The sequence below is a fragment of the Impatiens glandulifera genome, chromosome 1 (assembly GCF_907164915.1).
Source record: "Impatiens glandulifera chromosome 1, dImpGla2.1, whole genome shotgun sequence".
NCBI lineage: Eukaryota > Viridiplantae > Streptophyta > Magnoliopsida > Ericales > Balsaminaceae > Impatiens > Impatiens glandulifera.
In genome coordinates this window covers 11,495,143-11,516,188 of record NC_061862.1, presented here as the reverse complement: position 1 = coordinate 11,516,188, position 21,046 = coordinate 11,495,143, and the positions used below count along the sequence as shown (strand labels likewise).

The 21,046-nt window shown below is 29.9% G+C and overlaps 3 protein-coding genes across 4 annotated transcripts; 1 reads left to right on the top strand and 2 right to left on the bottom strand.

The window, feature by feature from the left end:
* Positions 1-8,084: 8,084 nt before the first annotated feature.
* Positions 8,085-10,112, top strand: LOC124920784 (polygalacturonase At1g48100). Its single transcript, XM_047461340.1, has 5 exons — positions 8,085-8,702; positions 8,779-8,823; positions 8,891-9,098; positions 9,183-9,264; positions 9,340-10,112. The coding sequence occupies exons 1-5, from the start codon at positions 8,109-8,111 to the stop codon at positions 9,842-9,844; spliced, it is 1,434 nt and encodes a 477-aa protein (XP_047317296.1). The 5' UTR covers positions 8,085-8,108; the 3' UTR covers positions 9,845-10,112.
* Positions 10,113-12,271: 2,159 nt separating this feature from the next.
* Positions 12,272-16,537, bottom strand: LOC124918785 (YTH domain-containing protein ECT4). 2 transcript variants are annotated; one of them, XM_047458832.1, is made up of 8 exons: positions 16,411-16,537; positions 15,709-15,772; positions 15,453-15,603; positions 15,304-15,377; positions 14,540-15,022; positions 13,749-14,288; positions 13,449-13,661; positions 12,272-13,264 (listed from the first exon to the last, which is right to left on the bottom strand). In XM_047458832.1, the coding sequence occupies exons 2-8, from the start codon at positions 15,754-15,756 to the stop codon at positions 12,674-12,676; spliced, it is 2,100 nt and encodes a 699-aa protein (XP_047314788.1). In that variant the 5' UTR covers positions 15,757-15,772; positions 16,411-16,537; the 3' UTR covers positions 12,272-12,673. The 2 variants fall into 2 exon arrangements, with proteins under 2 accessions (XP_047314788.1, XP_047314789.1); XM_047458833.1 differs by having other exon boundaries at positions 16,275-16,428.
* A 2,219-nt stretch (positions 16,538-18,756) lies between these two features.
* On the bottom strand, positions 18,757-20,534 carry LOC124920592 (EEF1A lysine methyltransferase 4). The gene is made up of 8 exons (XM_047461105.1): positions 20,185-20,534; positions 19,988-20,101; positions 19,840-19,908; positions 19,720-19,739; positions 19,580-19,632; positions 19,472-19,502; positions 19,270-19,348; positions 18,757-19,192 (listed from the first exon to the last, which is right to left on the bottom strand). Exons 1-8 carry the CDS (start codon positions 20,375-20,377, stop codon positions 19,005-19,007), a joined length of 747 nt encoding a protein of 248 aa, XP_047317061.1. The 5' UTR covers positions 20,378-20,534; the 3' UTR covers positions 18,757-19,004.
* Positions 20,535-21,046: the final 512 nt, after the last annotated feature.

Here is a 21,046-nt window from a genome sequence, read left to right as displayed (position 1 = left end):
ATAAAAAGAAAATGATGAAATATCATGTGTGGCATACTCCTTAGCTTTATGGAGTTTATTGTATACCATAGATTGCATATATATACTTTAAAAACAACATGTAGAAAAATTAAACTTTTTAAAATCAAATGAATTATTTTTAAACATCAATAATTTTTTATTTAAAACTTAAAAAATATATCTAAAAAGAAAATATATTAGATTGATATACTCTAATATAAAATAAATCAATCGTTAAGTGTGTTTGTGAGCTACATGTTTAATTTGTTATCTCATTTTTATCTTTCTTCTAGCCTAACGACAACAAAAGATGGATATCCTCAGCCTCCTTGAGAGGTTCTAGGTTCGAGTCCGTCAGACAGCAAGTTTTGCATCTGATTAAATGGTTAAGTGTGTTTGTGGGTTATGTGTTTAACTCATTATGGCCACATTTTTTTAAATATAAATTATTTAAATATTAACCTTTAAAACAATGGAGAATAGAACAAAGAGGAATAAAAGACAATATGACCAAATTAGTAGTCTTTGAGTTATCCAACAAATTAATCAGATCCCAACTCTAATCTAGCCTAACAAACCAACACCCATAACATATTCTCGTCCAAAGTAAACAGCTATGAATTAATAACCTAAGCCAACCTTTTCATAAAATTCTTTAGTCTCTAGAACTAGTAAGCCAACCTTTTCATAAAATCTTTAGTCTCTAGAACTAGCAAGTACATATGATCTTTCTTTTCTTTTTCTTTTTCTTTTTCTTTTTCTTTTTATATGAATTTATTCCCGGGGTATATGATCGTTTTTCTCCTATCGGGTTTATTCTCGATGTTGGCTAATATGTATTTTCTTTCTTATATTTTTCAATTATTATTTTTTTAGATGATTATTTTTAAAGTTTAGTCATAATTTTTTTTTAAGTGAGAATGAGATCTAGCAGATTATATATAATTATTATTTGTTTACTACCACAACAAGATTAACTATCTCAATCAAATGGTTTATGATAAGTTGGTTGCTCTAAAATTCAAAATCCTTCTATTTATCATAAAAAATATAAAATCATTTGCATAAATATAAATTTGTGTTTCTTTTCTTTGAATGAAATGAAATGAAATTATTTGAAAAAAATAAACAAAAATTTCTATTTCATTGATAGTCTCTCTCTCTAATATGAAAAAATTGCATTTTGAAGCCAAACAAAATTGTTAGTTTGATTCAACTCCATCTTATTTGTTAACAGGTCATTCATATAAGTTCAGTAGAATTCAGATTATTTGTTAATCATTTAAAAAAAAATAATTGAAAAATATAAGAAAGAAAATACATATTAGCCAACATGTTTCATTAATATGCCTATTTGCTTAAGTTAGTAATTTATTAGCTAGAATAAAAAGAACACAAAAGTAAATAGGTGCAATATCTATTTTTTTTTTTAGTCAAACTCAACCTAAAATTTTGGTTGCTAGGTTTAGTAAATCTACCGATCAATCAAAAATTTTAAAAATATACTAATACTTACACCTCTAGATTTAGATGTTTAATTTTATTTGTACACAGTAACTTATTTGATAGTATTTTAATTTAATTTTTACACGAAATATTAATTTATTAAAATTATTGTAATAACTTATTATTCAATTACAACCCTACAACAAACTTTAGTGTTTTTTCTTTAATCCTTACAAATTTTACTCCAAGCTTATATATTATATTTTTTTTATCGAATTATTCAATTTAACAATTAAAATAATAAAATATCCTATATAAAATCTAAATTTTAAGACAAAATTCTTTTATACTTATTTAGTTATATAATTAACTCGTTTAATAGTATAAGTTATAAAAAAAAAATTGTTTATACCTATTAACTATTAAATATAATTAATCTATTCTTCTCTCCTAAGATGTTTTATTCATCTTCTAAAAAAACATCTTTTTTATTTATTCAAAATCCATATGTTATCTTGCCCACCAAATAAGAGATCAAATATTGCTATATCTTTCTAATTTAATTAAAATTGTGAATTAAACAAGGAAGAACAAAATTAGTTTTTTTTTTTAAATTTAGAGATTAATTCAAACCAGGACATAGAATTGTCATAAAAAATTTCATGTCATTGTAATATCATAGCAATAAGGATTAGTTTTTATTTTTTTTACCTTGAGATAGAAGATGTGATATTAGTTATATAATTAAAAGGAACTATATTTTTATAATTTATATGTTTAAATGATTTTTTTTATAATTTTAAATATAAAAATTATTATAACAATTAAACTAATTAAAAACTCAACTAATTTAATTTTAAATTTAATAAAAAAAATCAAATAAATAATTTATTAATCAAAACAATTAATTTATCAATTAAAATATTATTTATAATAATTTAATTTCTCATTAAATAAGTTTCTTCACTTAACTTGAATACGATTATTTAAATTAGAAGCCTTACAAGAGTTATAGTGGATCAGCTTTTAGAGCCATTATTATTATTATTATTATTATTATTATTTCTAATGAAAAAGCATTTTTATTTTATGACTGTGGCTTTGTCATTCAATCCTATCACAAGTCACAAAACCTGCTTTTAACGTATCTAAACTCAATAATAAAACCATATTTTAAGTACAGGTTCTCTGCTAATCAACCTTTAATCATTTCATTAACATAAAAAAAATTAAAAATAAAAAAATAAAATACTTTACTCCCGTGAAAAGCACCCGTGATGGTACCCGACACGTGGCATATGTTCATACTCTTTCTGGTCACGTCACACCTGCCAGCTTCCATTGCCCTTTTTTATATAAATTAGAAATGCTCTAGAAAGAGATAGAAAAAATTACTATTTTTTCCTTTTTCAGGACAGAAATTAAATTAAATAATATTGCAACAGTAATTCCAGCTTTAAGATAAATTCCAGGGCATTAAAAAAATAAGAAAATTTAATTTTTTTTTTTAAAAAACGACTTAGTGTTATTTCATTAAAATCCCAAAAGAGGAAAAATGAGTTTTAAGAGACAAAGCTAGACAGACCCTAACTTTTTTGAAAAAATCAAAAGAATTTCAAACAACTAAATTACAGAACAACAAATAATTGAATTACAAACAAGTCATCAAACAAGAACTATTTGAACCTTCCTTTCCTTGTAATGATTTTATAGGGGATATTTCATATTTGACTGAACTTTCAACTATCTTCATTAATCGAAATTCCTCTCCATGTATGAGAGTGTTGCTATCAGAAACAATATCATCCCAAACTTTCCTTCTGTTCTCTTATTCGTGCTATGAATTCTTGTATTTCTTTCTCTCTAGGTATTATAGACTAGAGCTCCAAAGAAGCATTTGAAAATATTTACGTAAAAGTTATCTCTCTTAACATTTTTCTTTACAAGCTCTGTGATTTCGTTCCATGTAGCTGGAAATTTAGTGATATTTATGTTCTGAGAAAAATTGATCCACAACTTGGATACAAATTCGCACTCCCCAAACAAGTGATCAATGATTTCCTCTTTTTCTGTGCAGATTGGGCAATTGACATATGAAATATTCATATACTTCTTAATTATGCCTCTTGTCGCCAATCTTTTTTTAAATGTCATCCAAAGAATTAATTGGTTTCGAGGTATAACCTTTGAAGATCATATTACTTTGTGCCAATCGACTACCACCTCCTTTGTTCTATTGATCTCCCATGTTTTTCCTGCCACGAACTTTCCATTCATAATAGTATCTCAGCTCTTTGTATCAATATTTTCATTGAATTTTATATTATTGATCAGATTCAGAATTCTGACTTCTTCCGAATTACTCCTAAGAATAGAGCTGCATTTTCCTTTTTTAATATCTCTAATTGAGTACAAGAGACATTTTCTTCTGATTCAGACTCTAATAGATTGAAATTTTTCCAGAAAAATTATGGGATTATTCTCTAACCATGGATCATGCCAAAATAATATTTTATTTCCATTCTCGATTTTGAACTTCATTATCTGATATGCCTCTCCTCTGGTTCTTATGATTTATTTCATTTTACACTAGTTCATCAAATCACTTCATTAATCAAAATATCATTTATTTAAAATTATATTATTTTTTATTTATTAATATATATCAATATCTTTAAAAAAATTATCATATATATATATATATATATATATATATATATATATATATATATATATATATATATATATATATATATATATATATATATATATATATATATATATGATAATTTTTTTAAATCCCTAATCATCATTTTTTTTTATCTCATTAGGGTCATTCAAATAATTCTATCGAACTAGCCTTCAAATACATTATTGCAAATTGCAACTAAATACATTATTGCAAATTGCATAATTGGATAACCCAAAATCGAACATATATTTATTGTAATGTAAATAACTTCAAATAACATGAATTTTCTTTTACAAATAAGTTAGAATTTGGAGATAAACTTAAATAACCCACACACAACCACCACAACCATATCAAACAAGGCAATATTATAAACATTTTATCTCATAAACATGTTAATTAGTGCTTGAATTAAACAAGTATTAATGCTGTTCAAAGAACATTAGAAAGGGATTTATTTTTGGAAAGGAATATTAGAAAGGGTTTTAAATTGTGCCCAAAAAGAGTATTAATCATACCTAACCTAGATTCCTAACCTAGATTAATTTTTTTTGTATAAGCTAGAAAAAACTTAATTTATATATAAAATCCAAAATAAATACAACTAAAATGATAATATTTATTTAATAAAAAGGCAAACTAAAGCAAAAGAATCTTAGTATAAACTTTTTTTACCAATTTAGAATACAGTTATATTAAAGAGAAATGATTAGGAAGGGAATGGTGTTGGTTGACCAATTGACTGAAAAAATCAAATAATTTATCTATTTCTTCCAACTTTTATTTTTCCAACCAATAAAATGATGCAAAGTCATTTTTTCTCAAATTTCTTCTCATATCACTCCTTTATATTAAAATGACAAATATAATACGTATTAAAAATGCTTATAAATGAAAATATGAAAAATTATTAAGCCATACAAAAGTTCTTGATTTTTTTTTACCTTCTAATTATTATGCTTTGTCAGTGAGTGACGAGATCTAAATATTTTTCAAATTTTGAAATAATAATAGGTAGTGATAAGTAACATTTGGATTATCATGCATGGTTTTGGGACCCAAAGCATATAATTATCATAATATCGATCAAACTTGTTTCCTCTTATAATTTTGTTCAATATATATAATCCTAATTATTACACGTATGAAACAATTGAGATCACCTCTTACGTCAAAATAATTTCTTAATATATATAGAATTAGATTTAATAAAAAAGTAAAATCCTTAATTGAACCCACTCTTGTCTTCTATTGTTTGTCTCTACACGGCCTGTAGATGGAGAATCGCGATCTCATTCTTCAGTCAAAATATGTATTCCCCGCCACAAAATTTTTAAATAAGAATTTAAATCACCGCCTGCTCAAATATTATTATATATATATATATATATATGTATGTCGACCAATAGGTATAAATAATTTGATATGGGTTATTTGCAAAATTTTAACCAAAATAAGATTATCTTAATTAAATCATTCAATTTATTAATCAAAATATATTATAAAATTTAAATTTTAAATACAAAATTCTATTATAATAAGTTAATCAATTAAATATTTTTTTTATCAAATAATTTTAAAAAATAAACTCAAATAACCAACATCAAACAAGTCTGTGATTTTACACTGAGTTTTTTTTTTAAAAAACATTCAAATAACCAACATAAAAAGTCAGTAAACTTTTTCCAATTTAAAATATATATATATATATATATATATATATATATATATATATATATATATATATATATATATATATATATATTAATTATATACTATCCTTCTAACAATTAAATAACTTATTTTATTAATTAAAACATTAAAATATTTATAATTTATTATTATTAAATTTAATTTTAAATACAAAAAAAATATTTTAATAATTAAACTAATTAAAAATTTAAATAACTTAATTTTTCATCAATTTTTTTTTTTTATAAAAAACCCATAAAACCTCAAATAACCAAAATCAAACAAAGTTTTAGACTTTTAAATTTTTTTTATTAAAACCCATCAAACAATTCCGTGATCTTTACTTTTTGGTTAAGTAGCTAGTAGAAAACTCAATATTGATGTTAATTTAAAATGAAATTACAAATTGATTTTATAAATTTTTATAGTATTAATTTATAAGAAGAGTGTAGTATATGTAAAGTTGAATTAAAAAGAGATGTAATATATAATTGAAAATATTGACAGTTATGAGACGGGGTGGGTATAGGTTTAAATTAATTGTGGTTGGCCTTTCTTTATTTGTGCACTTTTTTGATGTTATTATTTTAATAATTTCCTCTTATGAGAAAATGGGTGGGAGTGAAAGCTCGAAAGGGTTAAAAGATTTTAATTAAAATATTATTTATATAAAAACAAAATATTTTATTATTATATTATTAATACTTGAAATTTTGTAATTAAAATAATTCTAATCTCCTAAAAATCAGCACAAATTAATAATTTTTAAATAAGTTGAATCCAAACTGGTCATAAACACTCTTTGGTCCTACCCGTGAGTATGGTTAAATTCTCTTGTCCTCTGCTTCCTTTCATGGCCACGAATATATATGAGCTAAACTACAACCAAGAGTCACGAGACTACTACTCTTTCATTTCTTTTTCTTATTTTTTCATGCATTAACCCTTCTACATTCTCATCATTTTATTAACTATTATTATTATTATTTTATTAATTTGTTTTTAATTTTAAAAAATTAACATGGCCTTAATAAAGTATAATAATTATAAATTTTACTTTAACTTTAGATATTGTAAATAAGAATTAAACTCATTACATTTATTCTTTTAAAAAATAATTTTATCATCATATGAGAGCACCTTATTGAGTTTATTGTTATTGTTACTCAGATTGATTTAAATTTTGTTCAAATAATTTTTTATAAAATTTTGAATTATTTAAAAAAATATTGATGAGGGTGATTTTGAGAAGATGTTTTTTTTTTAAATAAATAAATAAATAGTATTAATATATAATAATAATAATGATAATAATAATATGTATATATTTAAATAAATAGTGTTTTTGTATTTTTTTTGTTAATAAAGTGTGTGATGTCATTGATGAGAGACGATAAAATCAACCAAATAAATTTTAAAAAAATTTAAATATTTCAAATAAATTTAAATATTTCAAATTTGTGTTGGTAACCAATTAAGTAGCCTTTAAATTTATTATGATTGTATCTCTCTATCTCTATAAACTGTGATATACATTTTTTATAACATGAACAAGTTTTCAAGTATATTTTGTGTTTTCTTTATTATTAATGGTATGTTAATTTATACAGAATAATATCGTATTTTGCCTCCTGTTTTTGTACCTATAATTTTTCTTTTAGCCCGGCTAAAATTAAACTTAAACCAACATGGTTACACAAAAACCCTAAATTTTTACTATAATAACCAAATTGAAATCAACCTCAAACAATACTCTTCTTTTGTTTTTGTTTGAAATCAAGGAAGTGTACATCCAAGTTTTCATTAAATAGACAATGATGAAAGAAGGTTACTTAATTTTTATGTGAAAAGTTAGAAAAACAAACTATCATACAAACAATTCAATTATTTCAATCAGTAAATTGTGGCACTAGTCACTTTCACATTTCAGATGCAAAAATTGAGTTTTTCACTTAAAAAAAAAGAATCAAATTATACACAACATTCTAGACAATATATAATGATACACATATCACATATGTCACACTTTGTAGTATAGTAAAAAGTGAGATTTATTGAGGACCACAAATGAATCACATCAAGAAAAATACATAGAGAAATTGTAAAATTTTAAAAGTTCATTATAATAAAAAAAAAAACATTTCTGGTTTTCGATCAACAAGATGGTGACGCGTGTTGTCAGTAAAATGAAATGAAAACCAGGTTTTGGAAACTATAAAATGGCAGCTCATGCTCTGCTTTCTCTTTCAACTACATTATTCATCTTTTCTTCATTCCAATGGCCTTTCTCCGCCTGTTTCTAATCGCTTTTTCAATTTTCATTCTTCTTCTTCTTCATTCGAACAATGCAGAAGGAAGAGTTCATTACCACAAGAACAAGAACAAGAACACAAACAGAGAGCTAATCTCGCCGCCGACGATTACGACGTCACCGGCCTACTCTCCGTCGCCGTCTTCTCCACCTGAAGAAGACGACCCACCGCCCAATCCAGGGAACTTGACCACCGATTCCAGTTGCATATTCGACGTCATGTCATTCGGAGCCTGTGGGGACGGAGATACAGACGACACTGCAGCATTCATGTCGGCCTGGAAAGCTGCATGCGCCGTGGAATCCGCCATTGTTTTGGTTCCATCTGGTTATACTTTCATCATCACTTCATCTATTTTCTCCGGTCCCTGTCAGCCCGGCCTTGTATTACAGGTCGATGGAGTTTTAATGCCGCCAGATGGGCCGGACTGTTGGCCGGAAAAGGACAGTCATAGACAATGGTTGGTGTTTTACAGACTAGATAACATGACATTAACAGGAACGGGTACAATTGAAGGAAATGGTCAAAAATGGTGGGATCTCCCCTGTAAACCTCACCGGGTAAAAAATCAATCCCCCCATGAAAAAAAAAATTCAAATAACTCTCAAATTCATACTATGTTTTTGTATGTTTCAGGGTCCAAACGGAACAACGTTGCCAGGTCCATGTGACAGTCCTGCTGTAAGTATTATCAATAGTGACAATCATTTGTTTATGTTACATATGTTAACAATGAATCTGATTACAGTTAATTCGGTTCTTCATGAGCAACAACGTGGTCATGTCGGAATTACGTGTTCAAAACAGTCCTCAATTCCACATAAAATTCGACGGATGCGAAGGCGTGCTTATTGACCGGCTGTCGATATCATCTCCAAAACTCAGTCCAAATACCGACGGTATTCACATAGAGAACACAAAGTATGTTGGAATATACGATTCCGTCATTGCAAACGGTAAACAACCAATCTCAATTCCAATTAAAACAAACTAGTATGGATCCTTAATTCGATTATTAACCAACCAAACAACAAATACAGGGGATGATTGTATTTCAATAGGAACAGGTTGTTCACATGTGAACATTGATGGTATTACTTGTGGTCCTAGTCACGGGATCAGGTAACTATTATAAATTCCTTCACTCATTTTTTACAATTGAACATTGTTTGATTAAAAATTGTGGGTGTTTGACAGTATTGGTAGTCTCGGCGTACATAATTCACAGGCATGTGTCTCAAACATAACGGTAACAAACATAATGTTAAGGGATTCCGACAATGGATTAAGGATCAAGACATGGCAAGGTGGATCTGGATCCGTTTCCGGGATATCATTCGAGAACATTGTGATGGAAAATGTGAGGAATTGTATAATTATAGACCAATATTATTGTCTCACCAAGGGATGTCGTAACGAGACTGCAGCTGTTTACTTGACCGACGTGTCGTATCGGAATATAAAGGGAACTTACGACGTGCGCAGCCCTCCGATCCACTTTGCTTGCAGCGATACGGTGGCGTGTACGAATATATCGATGTCGGAGGTGGAGCTTTTGCCGCACGATGGCGAACTTGTGGACGATCCTTTTTGTTGGAATGCTTATGGAATTCAAGAAACATTGACGATTCCTCCTATTGATTGTTTGCAAGATGGTGAGCCTGAGTCATTGGCTGAGACATCGTTGTATGTTTGCAATTAATTTAGGGTGGTTTAATTAATTTAATGTATAGACTATAGTTGTCTTAATTAAGGTGGTGGTCCTAAGGTCCATTATTTTTTGTGGGTCTGGGACTTTTGGTTAATTTTGATGTAGGGTTTTATGTTACTAGATTATTAGGTCAGAAGGTGCTTCATCCCTTTTGGGGTCTTTCTTTCCCTTATTGTGTGATGAGCTGTTTGTTTGACAATAAAGTGTGGCTCTCGTGATTGTAATGGAAAATTTATTTCCATAATATAAAAGGGTTAAATAATATTATCTACAAATAATTTATTTTGTAAATTTGTGTAGGAAAAAACAAGGTGTTAACATTTTGTCATGTCAAATTATACACAATAAGTTGTATTATATATATATATATGACTAAAGTAATTCACTAAGATAGTTAGGAGTTCGTTGTCATTAACGGTAAGAGGTGATGTTAACATTCTACATTAAAAAAATATATATAATTAATACCGAACCAAAACCTTTATCAAATTCCAAACTAAACCTCATATTTTATTTGAAAAAGAGGAGGCAATAGACTTGCAATCACTGGTTGGCTAATTTTCTTCAGAGTGGCGAATAATTCCAACGTTCTAAAAACAAAACAAAAATATCTAATTTCAATACCATAACTTTAACCTATACATGCAGTCTGCAGATAACTCGTGATCAAAGATGTTGAGTTGGATTTTGTCTTGTGATCAAATATTATACTAAAGTTCCAAGATCTGCCAATTAATAAATAAAATAATAAAACAAAAATCAAATATAAATTTAATAAAATTAAATTGTTGTAAACCCACTCTTTCTAACAAAGAAATGTTTAAGTTGAAGGGCCTCTAACCCTTTTTCGAAGAAAAGGACGTCTACATCGATAAAACGAAAGTGATTCAAATGAAAGAAAAGAAAAAATCAAAGATGAATTTCACTTTTAAGGGACATAAATGTGAATAACTAGTGTTTCTAATTCTGTTGTGTCATTCTTATAGAAATAAATTCACTTTGCCTTTTTTTAGTGTAAATATTTAGAGAGATAAATTAGTTTTAAGGTTTACATGAGAAATTCAGATATTTAAAGGATGTAATAAAAGATAAAGTCTGATAACACTCAACATGTTGAGTGTAAACAAAGCAAAGTGTTGAGTGTAAACAAAATTGCACATAATCCAAGATAAAGAGATAATTCAACACTCCCCTCAAGTTAATAAATATTGAGATTGCCCAACTTGCCACATATTTTCTCAATGATGAGAATGTTAATCACCTAATAGGAAAGGCCTTGGGCAGCTATAAGAGTGGAGAGGATGTTGCCGAGGGGATGAGATGTTGATGACAGCGAGTGACGTTTGAATCGCCGGAGTGTCACTGAATGTTGATGACAGCGAGTGACGTTTGAATCGACGGAGTGTCGCTGAATGTTGATGACAGCGAGTGACGTTTGAATCGCCGGAGTGTCGCTGGATGTTGATGATAGCGAGTGACGTTTGAATTGTCGGAGTGTCACTAGATGTTGATAGTAGCAAGTGACGTTTGAATTGCCGGAGTGTCGCTGAATGTTGATGACAGCGAGTGAATCGTCGAAGTGTCGCTAAATTAAATTTTTTTTGTAGGCAAACTATTATAGCTGGACGGTGATAATATTTGGATAGATTAAGTTTGGGGAAAATCTGTCAAGACACAAAGATGGACAGATCGGTCGAGATATAAAGTACAGTTTTTGAAATGACAAAAACTGCCAAGAAAGAGCTCAAGAACGTTCTGGGATTTGTGATAAATGATTTTGAAAAATATGAGATAATAGAATTATTTGAGTTCTCCTCTAATGGCTATTTCCACCATTGGTGGAGACGGCGAAAAATTGTGAACAAATTTTTTCAAGATAGAAAAACCTACTCTGATACCATGTAGATATTTAGAGAGATACATATTGTTTAGATAAATTGGTTTTAAGGTTTACATGAGAAATTCAGATGTTTCTAACAATACTCAACATATTGAGTATAAACAAACTATTTAAAGGACAATAAGTGTAATAAAAGATAAACACTGACAACAATCAACATGTTGAGTCTAAACGAAATTGCACATAATCCAAGATAAAGAGATAATTTAACATTTACTATTTATAAATAGAGTAAAAAATCTATTGAACTTTCAAATAGAGTTGACGGAATCAATATCATAAATAAATAAATAAAAAGAGCAGTGATAGTTACTGGGTAGTGTTATCTTTCCTAAATTTAAAAAGAAATGGTAACAATAATAAATTTGCTAAATAAAAAGTCAGCAACCATAGAGTAATAGATTGAAGAAGAAAAATATTCAATTTCTGTTCCAAAAAAAAAATAAAGATCAAAGGTTGGTTGCCAACTTTGTCAAACATCCATGCTTCGGAGCCATAAAGATCCTTAAAAATTGATAAAAATGGCATTGGCAACTTTACTATAAAATAGAACATAATTTGATTATCCATCATCAAAGGAAGGAAACTGAAACACAATTACAAAAGAAGAAGACATGTCTGCACAACAGCAGCAGCAGCATAATCTGCTGAACAAGTATCATTAGTCAATCATATCTACCCACCACCATCTCCACATCAAAAGGACCAAAATACCATTAGTAATTAAATTTCACCCAAAAAAAGGAAAAGAAAAAAGAAACACAAATTCTAGATTTGGGTGTGTTTTTGATGACATATTTCTATCAAGTATGAGGATCCACCGCTTACTGCTTCCAAATTACCAAGAAAAGGAATCTCAATGACGATACATCCTTGTTTTGTTTTATACGCTCCAAAAAGAAACAACTTTCTACTCCGACTCACTCTTTACCATCGGACTTACCAACTTCTTGAGATTTAGTGTGGATAGGTATGCTACCAACTCTTAGAATCCCTCGGGATTCAACCAAACCGTTAACTTTTACAGGCATGGATCCAACGGTGAGAATTATAGGCCCAGTTGCTACATCCTTTAAAGCATTACTAGCATCTGCCTCTTTAGAACCGAGGTTAAGTAAACCAATCTTCGGAGAGGATAATTTACCATCTGTTTTAGTAGAATTGCCTTTTTCTATAGCATTGTCATCGACGCCGCCTGAACTTGTAACATCAGCATTAGATGATGGAACACGCTCACCCAGAGATGTCCCTACATTTGTGTTGTTGGATGTTGCAATGTTCATGACTTCATCAGAAGAAGAAGGTACAGCAAGCAGAGAGCTTATCTTCCTCGGAGAATCTAAGCCAGGCGAAAGGAATGGAGGTCCAAAGCTTTTGATAAGCATCCTAGACTTCTCTTGCTGCATAATTCTCTGCCTATTTTCGTAGTACATAAAATCGTCCAGTAATGACGTCTTTGAGGAATATTTTTTGAAAATCTTTAGCATCTCAATGCCTTGCTTGAATCTTATCTGCAATAGTATAATAAGTGTTACAAGACAAGCTATACATTTTTAATCTTCTAACACCTCCTAGGTTGAATTTTCTTCACAAAGGTATCCAATGAAGTATAAAATGGATAATCAGGGAAAATTTGAAAGAGAATAAGTGAATTACAAAATTCATAAAAGGGATGATAACTAAAGCCACACAAACCTCTTGGGTATCTCGGCTATTAGTAACTGGCTTATTCTCGTTGTTCTCCAATATAATGTGACGGAAGTTAGGGTTTGGTATGTCTTTTATAAAATGCCATTTTACAGGAAAGCTTCCATTCCATTTATCTTGCTGCCAGAAGTCCATATCCCTGTTGAAGTCAACATGACCAATCATCTCAGCTAAACCACAGAATTGACCACTAGCATTGACCTGCACCCATAATGAAACCAGAAAGCTATATTTTGTGGCCAAATTCATAATAATATATAAATAGAATATAGAAAATAATCGGCTTACAGAGAAAAAGAGAAAAACAGGACATCCTCTGGGATGTCCCGAAGCTATTCTCTCAGCATCTTGAAATGAAATCTCCAACTTCTTGTTTCCATTAGGTGTGGAAGACCAAACTTTGTATTTGATGCTCTTATGCACATCATCCTCACTGTATGATTTTATAACAAAGAACTTTGCATGTATATAATCCACCTGAAAATCATCCTTGTTATATTCATCCTTCTGAATAATGATATTTCCCTTGGCATCAGTCTCTCCTGCCTTGCTTGTGTATGCTTTAACAGCCAAATGCGGAGCTTTTGATTTGTCTGTTCTAAGGCCCATATTTTGCTCAGTTATTGCATTTGGGATTCCAATTGTTTCATTTGCAGGACTTTCGAAATTAAGTTTTGGTCGAACCTTGGCTGTTGCTGCAGCCCGCCCATATGCACTCGCTCCAAAGTTAGAGAAACCGTTTTCAGTAGATAAAGAAACTTTTAGCTGATTACGACTAGGCAAAGGCCTCCCATTTGGTATAGGCTCCACACTATGAGTATCTCTACCCTGAAAAGACAGAAATCGCTGAGAAATCTAGAAAAGACACGACACTTGGGCCTTGTTTGATGTGTGGGTCATTCCAGATTAATTTCAAATAACCTACCATCCAAACAACAATCTAAATAGCCTCAATTCTATTTTTTTTAAGTTTGTTATATATGTATACCACTATAAACCTAATTTTCAATAACCTACATCAAACAAGGCTTAAAGTACAAAACACTATTTGTGAATAACATAAGATAAGAGAGGGATACCTGAAAAGTTTGAGATGGAGACAAATTTGTTAGATTGCTGGAACCAACATTTCCATTTACCATGGGCTGCTTACTAGGCCCTGCATTAGCTCTAGGACCTTCCATTCTTCTAGTAACATCGCGTGCATGATTCGAGGCTGGTTTTTGTGATCTCATGGATAAGTTTGAAGACGCTGAAGAAAGGTTAGGTTTTGAACCTGGGGCATCACCTCCATAAGCAAACAAACTAGAATTAGGATTGGTATCTGTCCCAATGTTTGGGAAAGCATCTGATCCAGGCTGAACCACCATGGGGTAATAAGCAGGCAAAGACACATGATTCTCGTAAGCAGGGAAGGTGTAATATTGCTGTGCACCCATAACTGTGCCATCAACTCCGATTGACGCACCAGGAATGTAAGGGTTATAGGGGTTATAAGGGGACTGTGCATAACCATAGCTAGGATTGTAATATACATAAGGAGAACTCTCAGTTTGTCCACCCTGAGGAAAATCCAGAAACATTTGGTTAGAAAATTTCACCAAAACAATCTTAGGCCATGTATTTTCAATAACCTTGTTTGATAGATGTTATTGAAATCGATTTATTTGGGGGTTATTTTGGGTAAAAATACATTAGGGGTATATATATTTTTTAAATAGAGGATATTTTGGTTGATGATTTGAATAATGAGTAGATTTTTATTGGATAGACGGTTAGTTGAAATTAATTCAAACAAGGCCTTAGTTTTGTCGGTGTGAGAATAGGGAAAGAACAAACTTACCACATACTGAACCTCCTGACCATCCAGTCCAAAAATCCTTTGGTGGTCATCCCAATCAGCGGGTGATTCAATTCCTGGAAGATGAAAATCATTGTGTAAATAAAACGACTAAATTACTCTGGACTCGTCAGTAGGACATGATACATCACCTGTACAGATGTAACCATAATTGGTGGCAGCAGGATAATAGAAGCCCTGTTCGATAGCAAACTCGGGGGTGATTCCTCCTTCACCGTACATTGTTTCTAACTGTTGAGTTGAAGGACCGGACAATGTTGGGAGTGTTCCAGCACCTGGAATCTGAATCAAAGAGACCAAATATATACTCGTTTTACACACAACTTAAAGAACACTGATTAGCTCCAAAACTCTTCTGACGTCTCAACACTTTGATCAGCTCATTACCATATAGACTTCTGTGCTTCCAAGTGTAGAGACATCATACATATCCATCCCAGCACTGCCACGACTGTCAAAATATACCCGATTTCATGAGAGACTGTAGTAATCTCCAATACCCAATAAAAATGAATAGAAGAAACTGTTGCAAAGAAGATACAAGTACAACAATTTCATAACAATGAATAATTAAACAATAGAAAACGCCAATCTTCAAAAACAAGGTAGGACATCTGGAACACTTCAAAATCCTCACTCCAAACATGAAATTTCAGGGTTTAAACCTATCTAAGCTGCCGACAACCGACAATCAAGCTATATAACTTCTTCTTATTCATATTATTATTCTTATTGTGTCTCACAATAAGGTAGGACAAAGTGAGTAAATAAATGGGTTGATAATGATTTCGATAGAAACAAGAGCTATTTTCTCACTACTTCTCGTCCAACAACAATCGGGATTCATGTATTATACAACAACATACAGATAGATAAAACCCATTTAAATATGACGGAATTGAACAACTGGGTTTGACAGAAAAAGGAAAAAAGATAAAGGAACAAGTGAAGACCTGAAAGAAGAGCAATTTTAAGCCATAGTGATGGTAGAAAATGGTTGGAATTGTAAATTGAAAAGTACAAGAAAGATAATCTGCAACATTTTGACGTTGTTCAAAGTAGAAGCGCAAAAGGAAACCCTAACCCTACCTTCTTCTTCATAGAGGAGAGGGAGGAATTGAAAATGGGCGGTGGTCTCGGTGGGAAAAACGCGAGAGACCAAACAAGAGAGGAGAGAGATTCGCTGGCACGATACCAAGCGTTCATGTATTTTCTTTATTCTTTTTACTATAATACCCTTTTTTGAATAGTAAATTACAAATATAACCTCGAACCAGAACATCACATCTTCCAGAACCAACCAAGAACATTTATTTATTTATTTTATACAAGAAGAAGAAGAAAAGGCCAATTTGCATTTAGTTAAACGTGATAACGACGTCGTAACGTATTTTAGAGGTCAATATTTTTGGAATTCCACAAGATTAATTTCTTTAGTGTCCCAAATTATTACCTCCACTTCTCTTTTTCTTTTTTTTCATAATATAAATATCTGTTCTATCAATATATTTTTGCATCTTTTTATCTATTAATTAATTTTTTTAAATGATTAATTCATAATTGTGACTCTTTGGCTTGTTCTATGTTAGTTTTTTTTTTATTTTGTCCAATGAATTTTATTGAAAAAAAATAAGTTATTTGAGTTTTTAATTTGTTAAATTAATTTTTTTACAATAAAATAAAAATGTTTTAGTATTTTAATTAATAAAATAAGCGATTTAATTGTTAGAATAATAACCGATGTGATAGAGAAAATTTATAAAATAAATTTAGTAAAATTCAAGCAAAAATTTTAAAAAATACTTGTAAGAAACTATCTCAAATTTATGTTAGATAAAAACTCAAATAAATAATTAATTTAAGATATGTTATTAGAAAAACAGATGATGGACCAAATATTTCAAATTTCAATCAATCTTAGCAAGAATTAAAATATAAAGTTGAATAATTAATTTTTTTATGCCACAATCAACATAAAATGACTAAAAAGCAAGTAAATTCAACTAATTATAGTAAATTAATAAATCAAAACATTAAATTATAAAAAAAATTATAAGAACAACTTTCAATTTTTATAATTAAATCTATAAGAATAGCTTACGTTAAAAATAGTATGTCAATAATTCAAATCACTTATATTCAATTCTTAAATTTTACTTTTTTAAACAGTGAAAATTCTCCACAATATGAGTTTTTTACTGGTCTTGTATGAGTTTTTTACCTTCATAGTTAACACACTATAAATTAATATATTTTTTTTGGTTAATACTTTTTTTTAATGATGGTTAAATTAAATAATGGAAAAAATTATTGATGATGAAATAATGGTAAATCACAATCAAACGTGTCTCTATGGTTATTGTTGGAATCTAGAAGTCAACTACAACTTTTCTTTTGCTTTCTAGGTAATTATGATGGAGTCTTTACTATTTTAAATGATAACCAAATTGAGTAAAGTTGTTAGTTTAAATAGTAATGCTTTATTTATTTGAATTAATCTATTTGTCGTAATTTATTACATCACATCTTAGTCAAATTTCAAATATATTATTTCAATTTAAAGTGTTTTTAATAAGAATAAAATTTTAGAATGTAGTTACATAGTAGGTTAATTATTGTAATTAATTGTTAGATTAAATTAAAATTCTTATCCAAAATTCTTGTTTGATTTTATTTTGTAAGTCCTTAATTTTAGCTAAATAAATGGAAATAGAATGAATTTAAAAGCAAAGAAGAAGAAGGAAGTTTCTATGAAGGAGCTTAGGTGAGACTTTTGGTTGATTAAAGTTTGGAATAAATACCAATCTTAGCATCTAAGGCACATTGACTTTTTCATATCATTATTATGGCCAAATAAAATTATAACTTCAATTCAACTACTCTTTTATTTTTATTTTTTGAATTTTAGAAAATTAGTATGATCCCATTTAAGAGTTGTTCCATTTTGATCTCTGACACAAATTACTATTAGAGTTTCAATTAATCTCGTTTGAAAATTCTAGGTGCCTGGACGAGCTTACTGTATAATGTCAGAGCGAGAGAAGACTTCTCTTAGCTCTTTCAACGGGCATGGATTAGGTTTTACCTTGATTCTGTATTGATAAGTTGATTAAAAATTGTTTCTCGAATCTGAATATAAAAATTAGAAGTGCTTCAAATAAGATTATCATGTTAAGAGGTTTAAACCTCATTATCTCCCTATAACAAGATAACTTTCTTTAATGACCCCACAACCATAACTTATACATTCATTTAACACGTTTATAAAGATTTAATTTTATGTAGTTCAAGATGTTTGTATTTAGTGGTTTATTATATTAAGATGTGAGATTCAAGTATTGATTAAAGTGTACTTTTTGTAACAACTTGATTAAAAAAAGGGCAGAGAACCTACCAAATGCATAAAGGAATAAATAAAAGGACCACACTCAAAAGTGAAAAGAAATGGTGCATTTTCCTTTTGTATGCAAAGATAAGGGAAGTTGATTACAGTTACAACAACACATTGCATAATCTATTGATTCATTATCAACTAGATGCAAAAGAAACAAAGGAAATGGTGAAGAAACGATTAAATATTTCATCGATACAAATGTTATGAAGAGCTCGATGCTGTCAAACTTATCCATTTGAGATGATTATCCTGCACTAGCACATAAATCATCATCATCAATCGAATCAAATCAAATCAAATTCCAGAACAGTAGGAAAAATAAAATTGAAAATTGACCTTTTATGCAGACATAGATGTAATGGATTTCAGGGTTCTTCCCAAGAACAGAATCAACAGAGCTTCCTCCATCTTCTAATGGAATTGGAGATGTCAGGTCCCACTGACGGCTTCCGGAGCTCTTATCAGTTAGAAGCTTATCTGCATAGACCCCAGTAGTGTTTTTGTTATTGAGAAATCAAAGATGGATCAAGAACACTAAAAGTTTTAAACAATACCTATGACATGGAGTGTTACTGTCCATGACCCGGAATCTCTAAGCAAGTGAAGGCGATGCGATGGAGCTCCATATGTGATCTGCATAACCCAAAAAAGATTCTTCTTCAAACAGGAATTTGATATTTGGGTTGTAACTTGTATTTGATAAAAGAATAGGAAGACCTTATTTTATCTGTCGATCAAAAAGTAAGGTGCATTTACCAGGATATAAACTCCTTTGTTCTTGAGGACCCTATAGTTTGTGATCAACTGCTTTAAATTATAAACATAAGCACAATTTTCTCACAAAAAGCTGAAACAGTTTCAAACCTTTCAACCTCTCCCAGCATCTTAATGGCATTTTCTCTAGAATTATGACCACACTACACTAGCAAAACAAACAAGGGGTTTAATAACTATTTCCAACTCAACCCAACTCAACTCAAATTGATAATTGATCAATCACTCACCAAAATAGAATCCAGAGTTCCTGCAAAGATATCGAAGAAATTATCATTTCCCTTGAAAGAAAATGTTGTATTCTATCTATCTAGATAGATAGAACTATGAAGAAGAGAATGCATACAGACCTTTATCAATAACAGCATCAAAGAAACCACCTTGAAATGCATTCATGTCTCTAACATCCATTTTCATGTCTGGGTTTAATTATAATTATCATTATTAAGGAAACCCACATACAACAAATCTCTAATAAGCATTCGAAAGGATGCATACATTTCATTTGAGGAAGATGACTGTACTTGGTCTGCATTGCTTCAATTACAACAGAGGATATGTCGGAATTGACAACATCCTCAAAACCATCGTTAACCATATCTTCACTAAATGCTGGGAACAGATCAAGAACAGTTAGATAGAAGAATGAACGAAAAGGGGATGAGAATTGAGAAAAAAGATCGTAGTTTGTGTACCGGAATTGCCGCAACCGACGACGAGAACGCGGTGATGGGGAGAGATGTAAAGGCGGAGGAGAGGAGAAAGAGAGTGATACTTCTGGTACCAATCGAAGGGACCTGTTTCCTGCGAGTAACGCTTATCCCAGTAGCTTGCTTCACCGTAGGCCTGCTGTTGTTGCGATGTCGATCCAATACTTCCGAACGTCATTCTCTATACGATTGTTGCTCACTGAATTGATTGATTGATTCTCTGTGTAACCTGGATCTATTGATCCGATCTATCTCAATCTCATTTCTTTTGTTTCTCGATCGGATACATAGAGAAGAACACGAGCAATTCCTTCCACCCAACCGTGGGACCCGTTCTTATCAAATGACTCATTTATTGTTTTCATTTTATTTTGTCTAATCATATTTTTATTTAATTCTAAATAATCATGATTGACTTGGGTCATAAAAAAAAAGTTATATATAATAGACACATAAATATTTTTAAAATAAAATGTGTTTGATTGATTATTTGAATATATAATTTTGAACTAATTTCGAATAATTTATTCTTAATATTTGTTGCTAAAATAAATAATAATTTAAATTAAGTTTGAATATTCAAACTCATCTAAATAGTTGATCATTCAATTAGTGGAGCTCTAATTTTGAACGATTTTACAAACTTTGATTTGAGCCATGTGCTTCATCTATCAAATATTTGAAGTTTTTTACTAAAAGAACATTTAATCCGTTTCTTTTGAGAAATTTTATCAAATGACCCTCAAAAGAGGGTTATTCTCATTTTTAACCCTACTAAATTCAGTTTTTATTTTTAATTTATTTTTATTTTTTTTTTCCATTTTTACCCTTACTAATCTTTTTACAT

Coding starts and splice junctions, on each gene's coding strand:
- LOC124920784 (XM_047461340.1), top strand. CDS start 8,109: ATGGCCTTTCTCCGCCTGTTTCTAATCGCTTTTTCAATTTTCATTCTT. Junction 8,703..8,778: donor TCCCCTGTAAACCTCACCGG/GTAAAAAATCAA, acceptor TGTATGTTTCAG/GGTCCAAACGGAACAACGTT. Junction 9,099..9,182: donor CGATTCCGTCATTGCAAACG/GTAAACAACCAA, acceptor CAACAAATACAG/GGGATGATTGTATTTCAATA.
- LOC124918785 (XM_047458832.1), bottom strand. CDS start 15,756: ATGGATATGTATGATGTCTCTACACTTGGAAGCACAGAAGTCTATATG. Junction 15,378..15,452: donor TTATGGTTACATCTGTACAG/GTGATGTATCAT, acceptor TTCATCTTCCAG/GAATTGAATCACCCGCTGAT. Junction 14,289..14,539: donor CTCCATCTCAAACTTTTCAG/GTATCCCTCTCT, acceptor CTGTCTTTTCAG/GGTAGAGATACTCATAGTGT.
- LOC124920592 (XM_047461105.1), bottom strand. CDS start 20,377: ATGACGTTCGGAAGTATTGGATCGACATCGCAACAACAGCAGGCCTAC. Junction 20,102..20,184: donor CGTCGGTTGCGGCAATTCCG/GTACACAAACTA, acceptor ATCTGTTCCCAG/CATTTAGTGAAGATATGGTT. Junction 19,349..19,471: donor ACAAAGGAGTTTATATCCTG/GTAAATGCACCT, acceptor TGGGTTATGCAG/ATCACATATGGAGCTCCATC.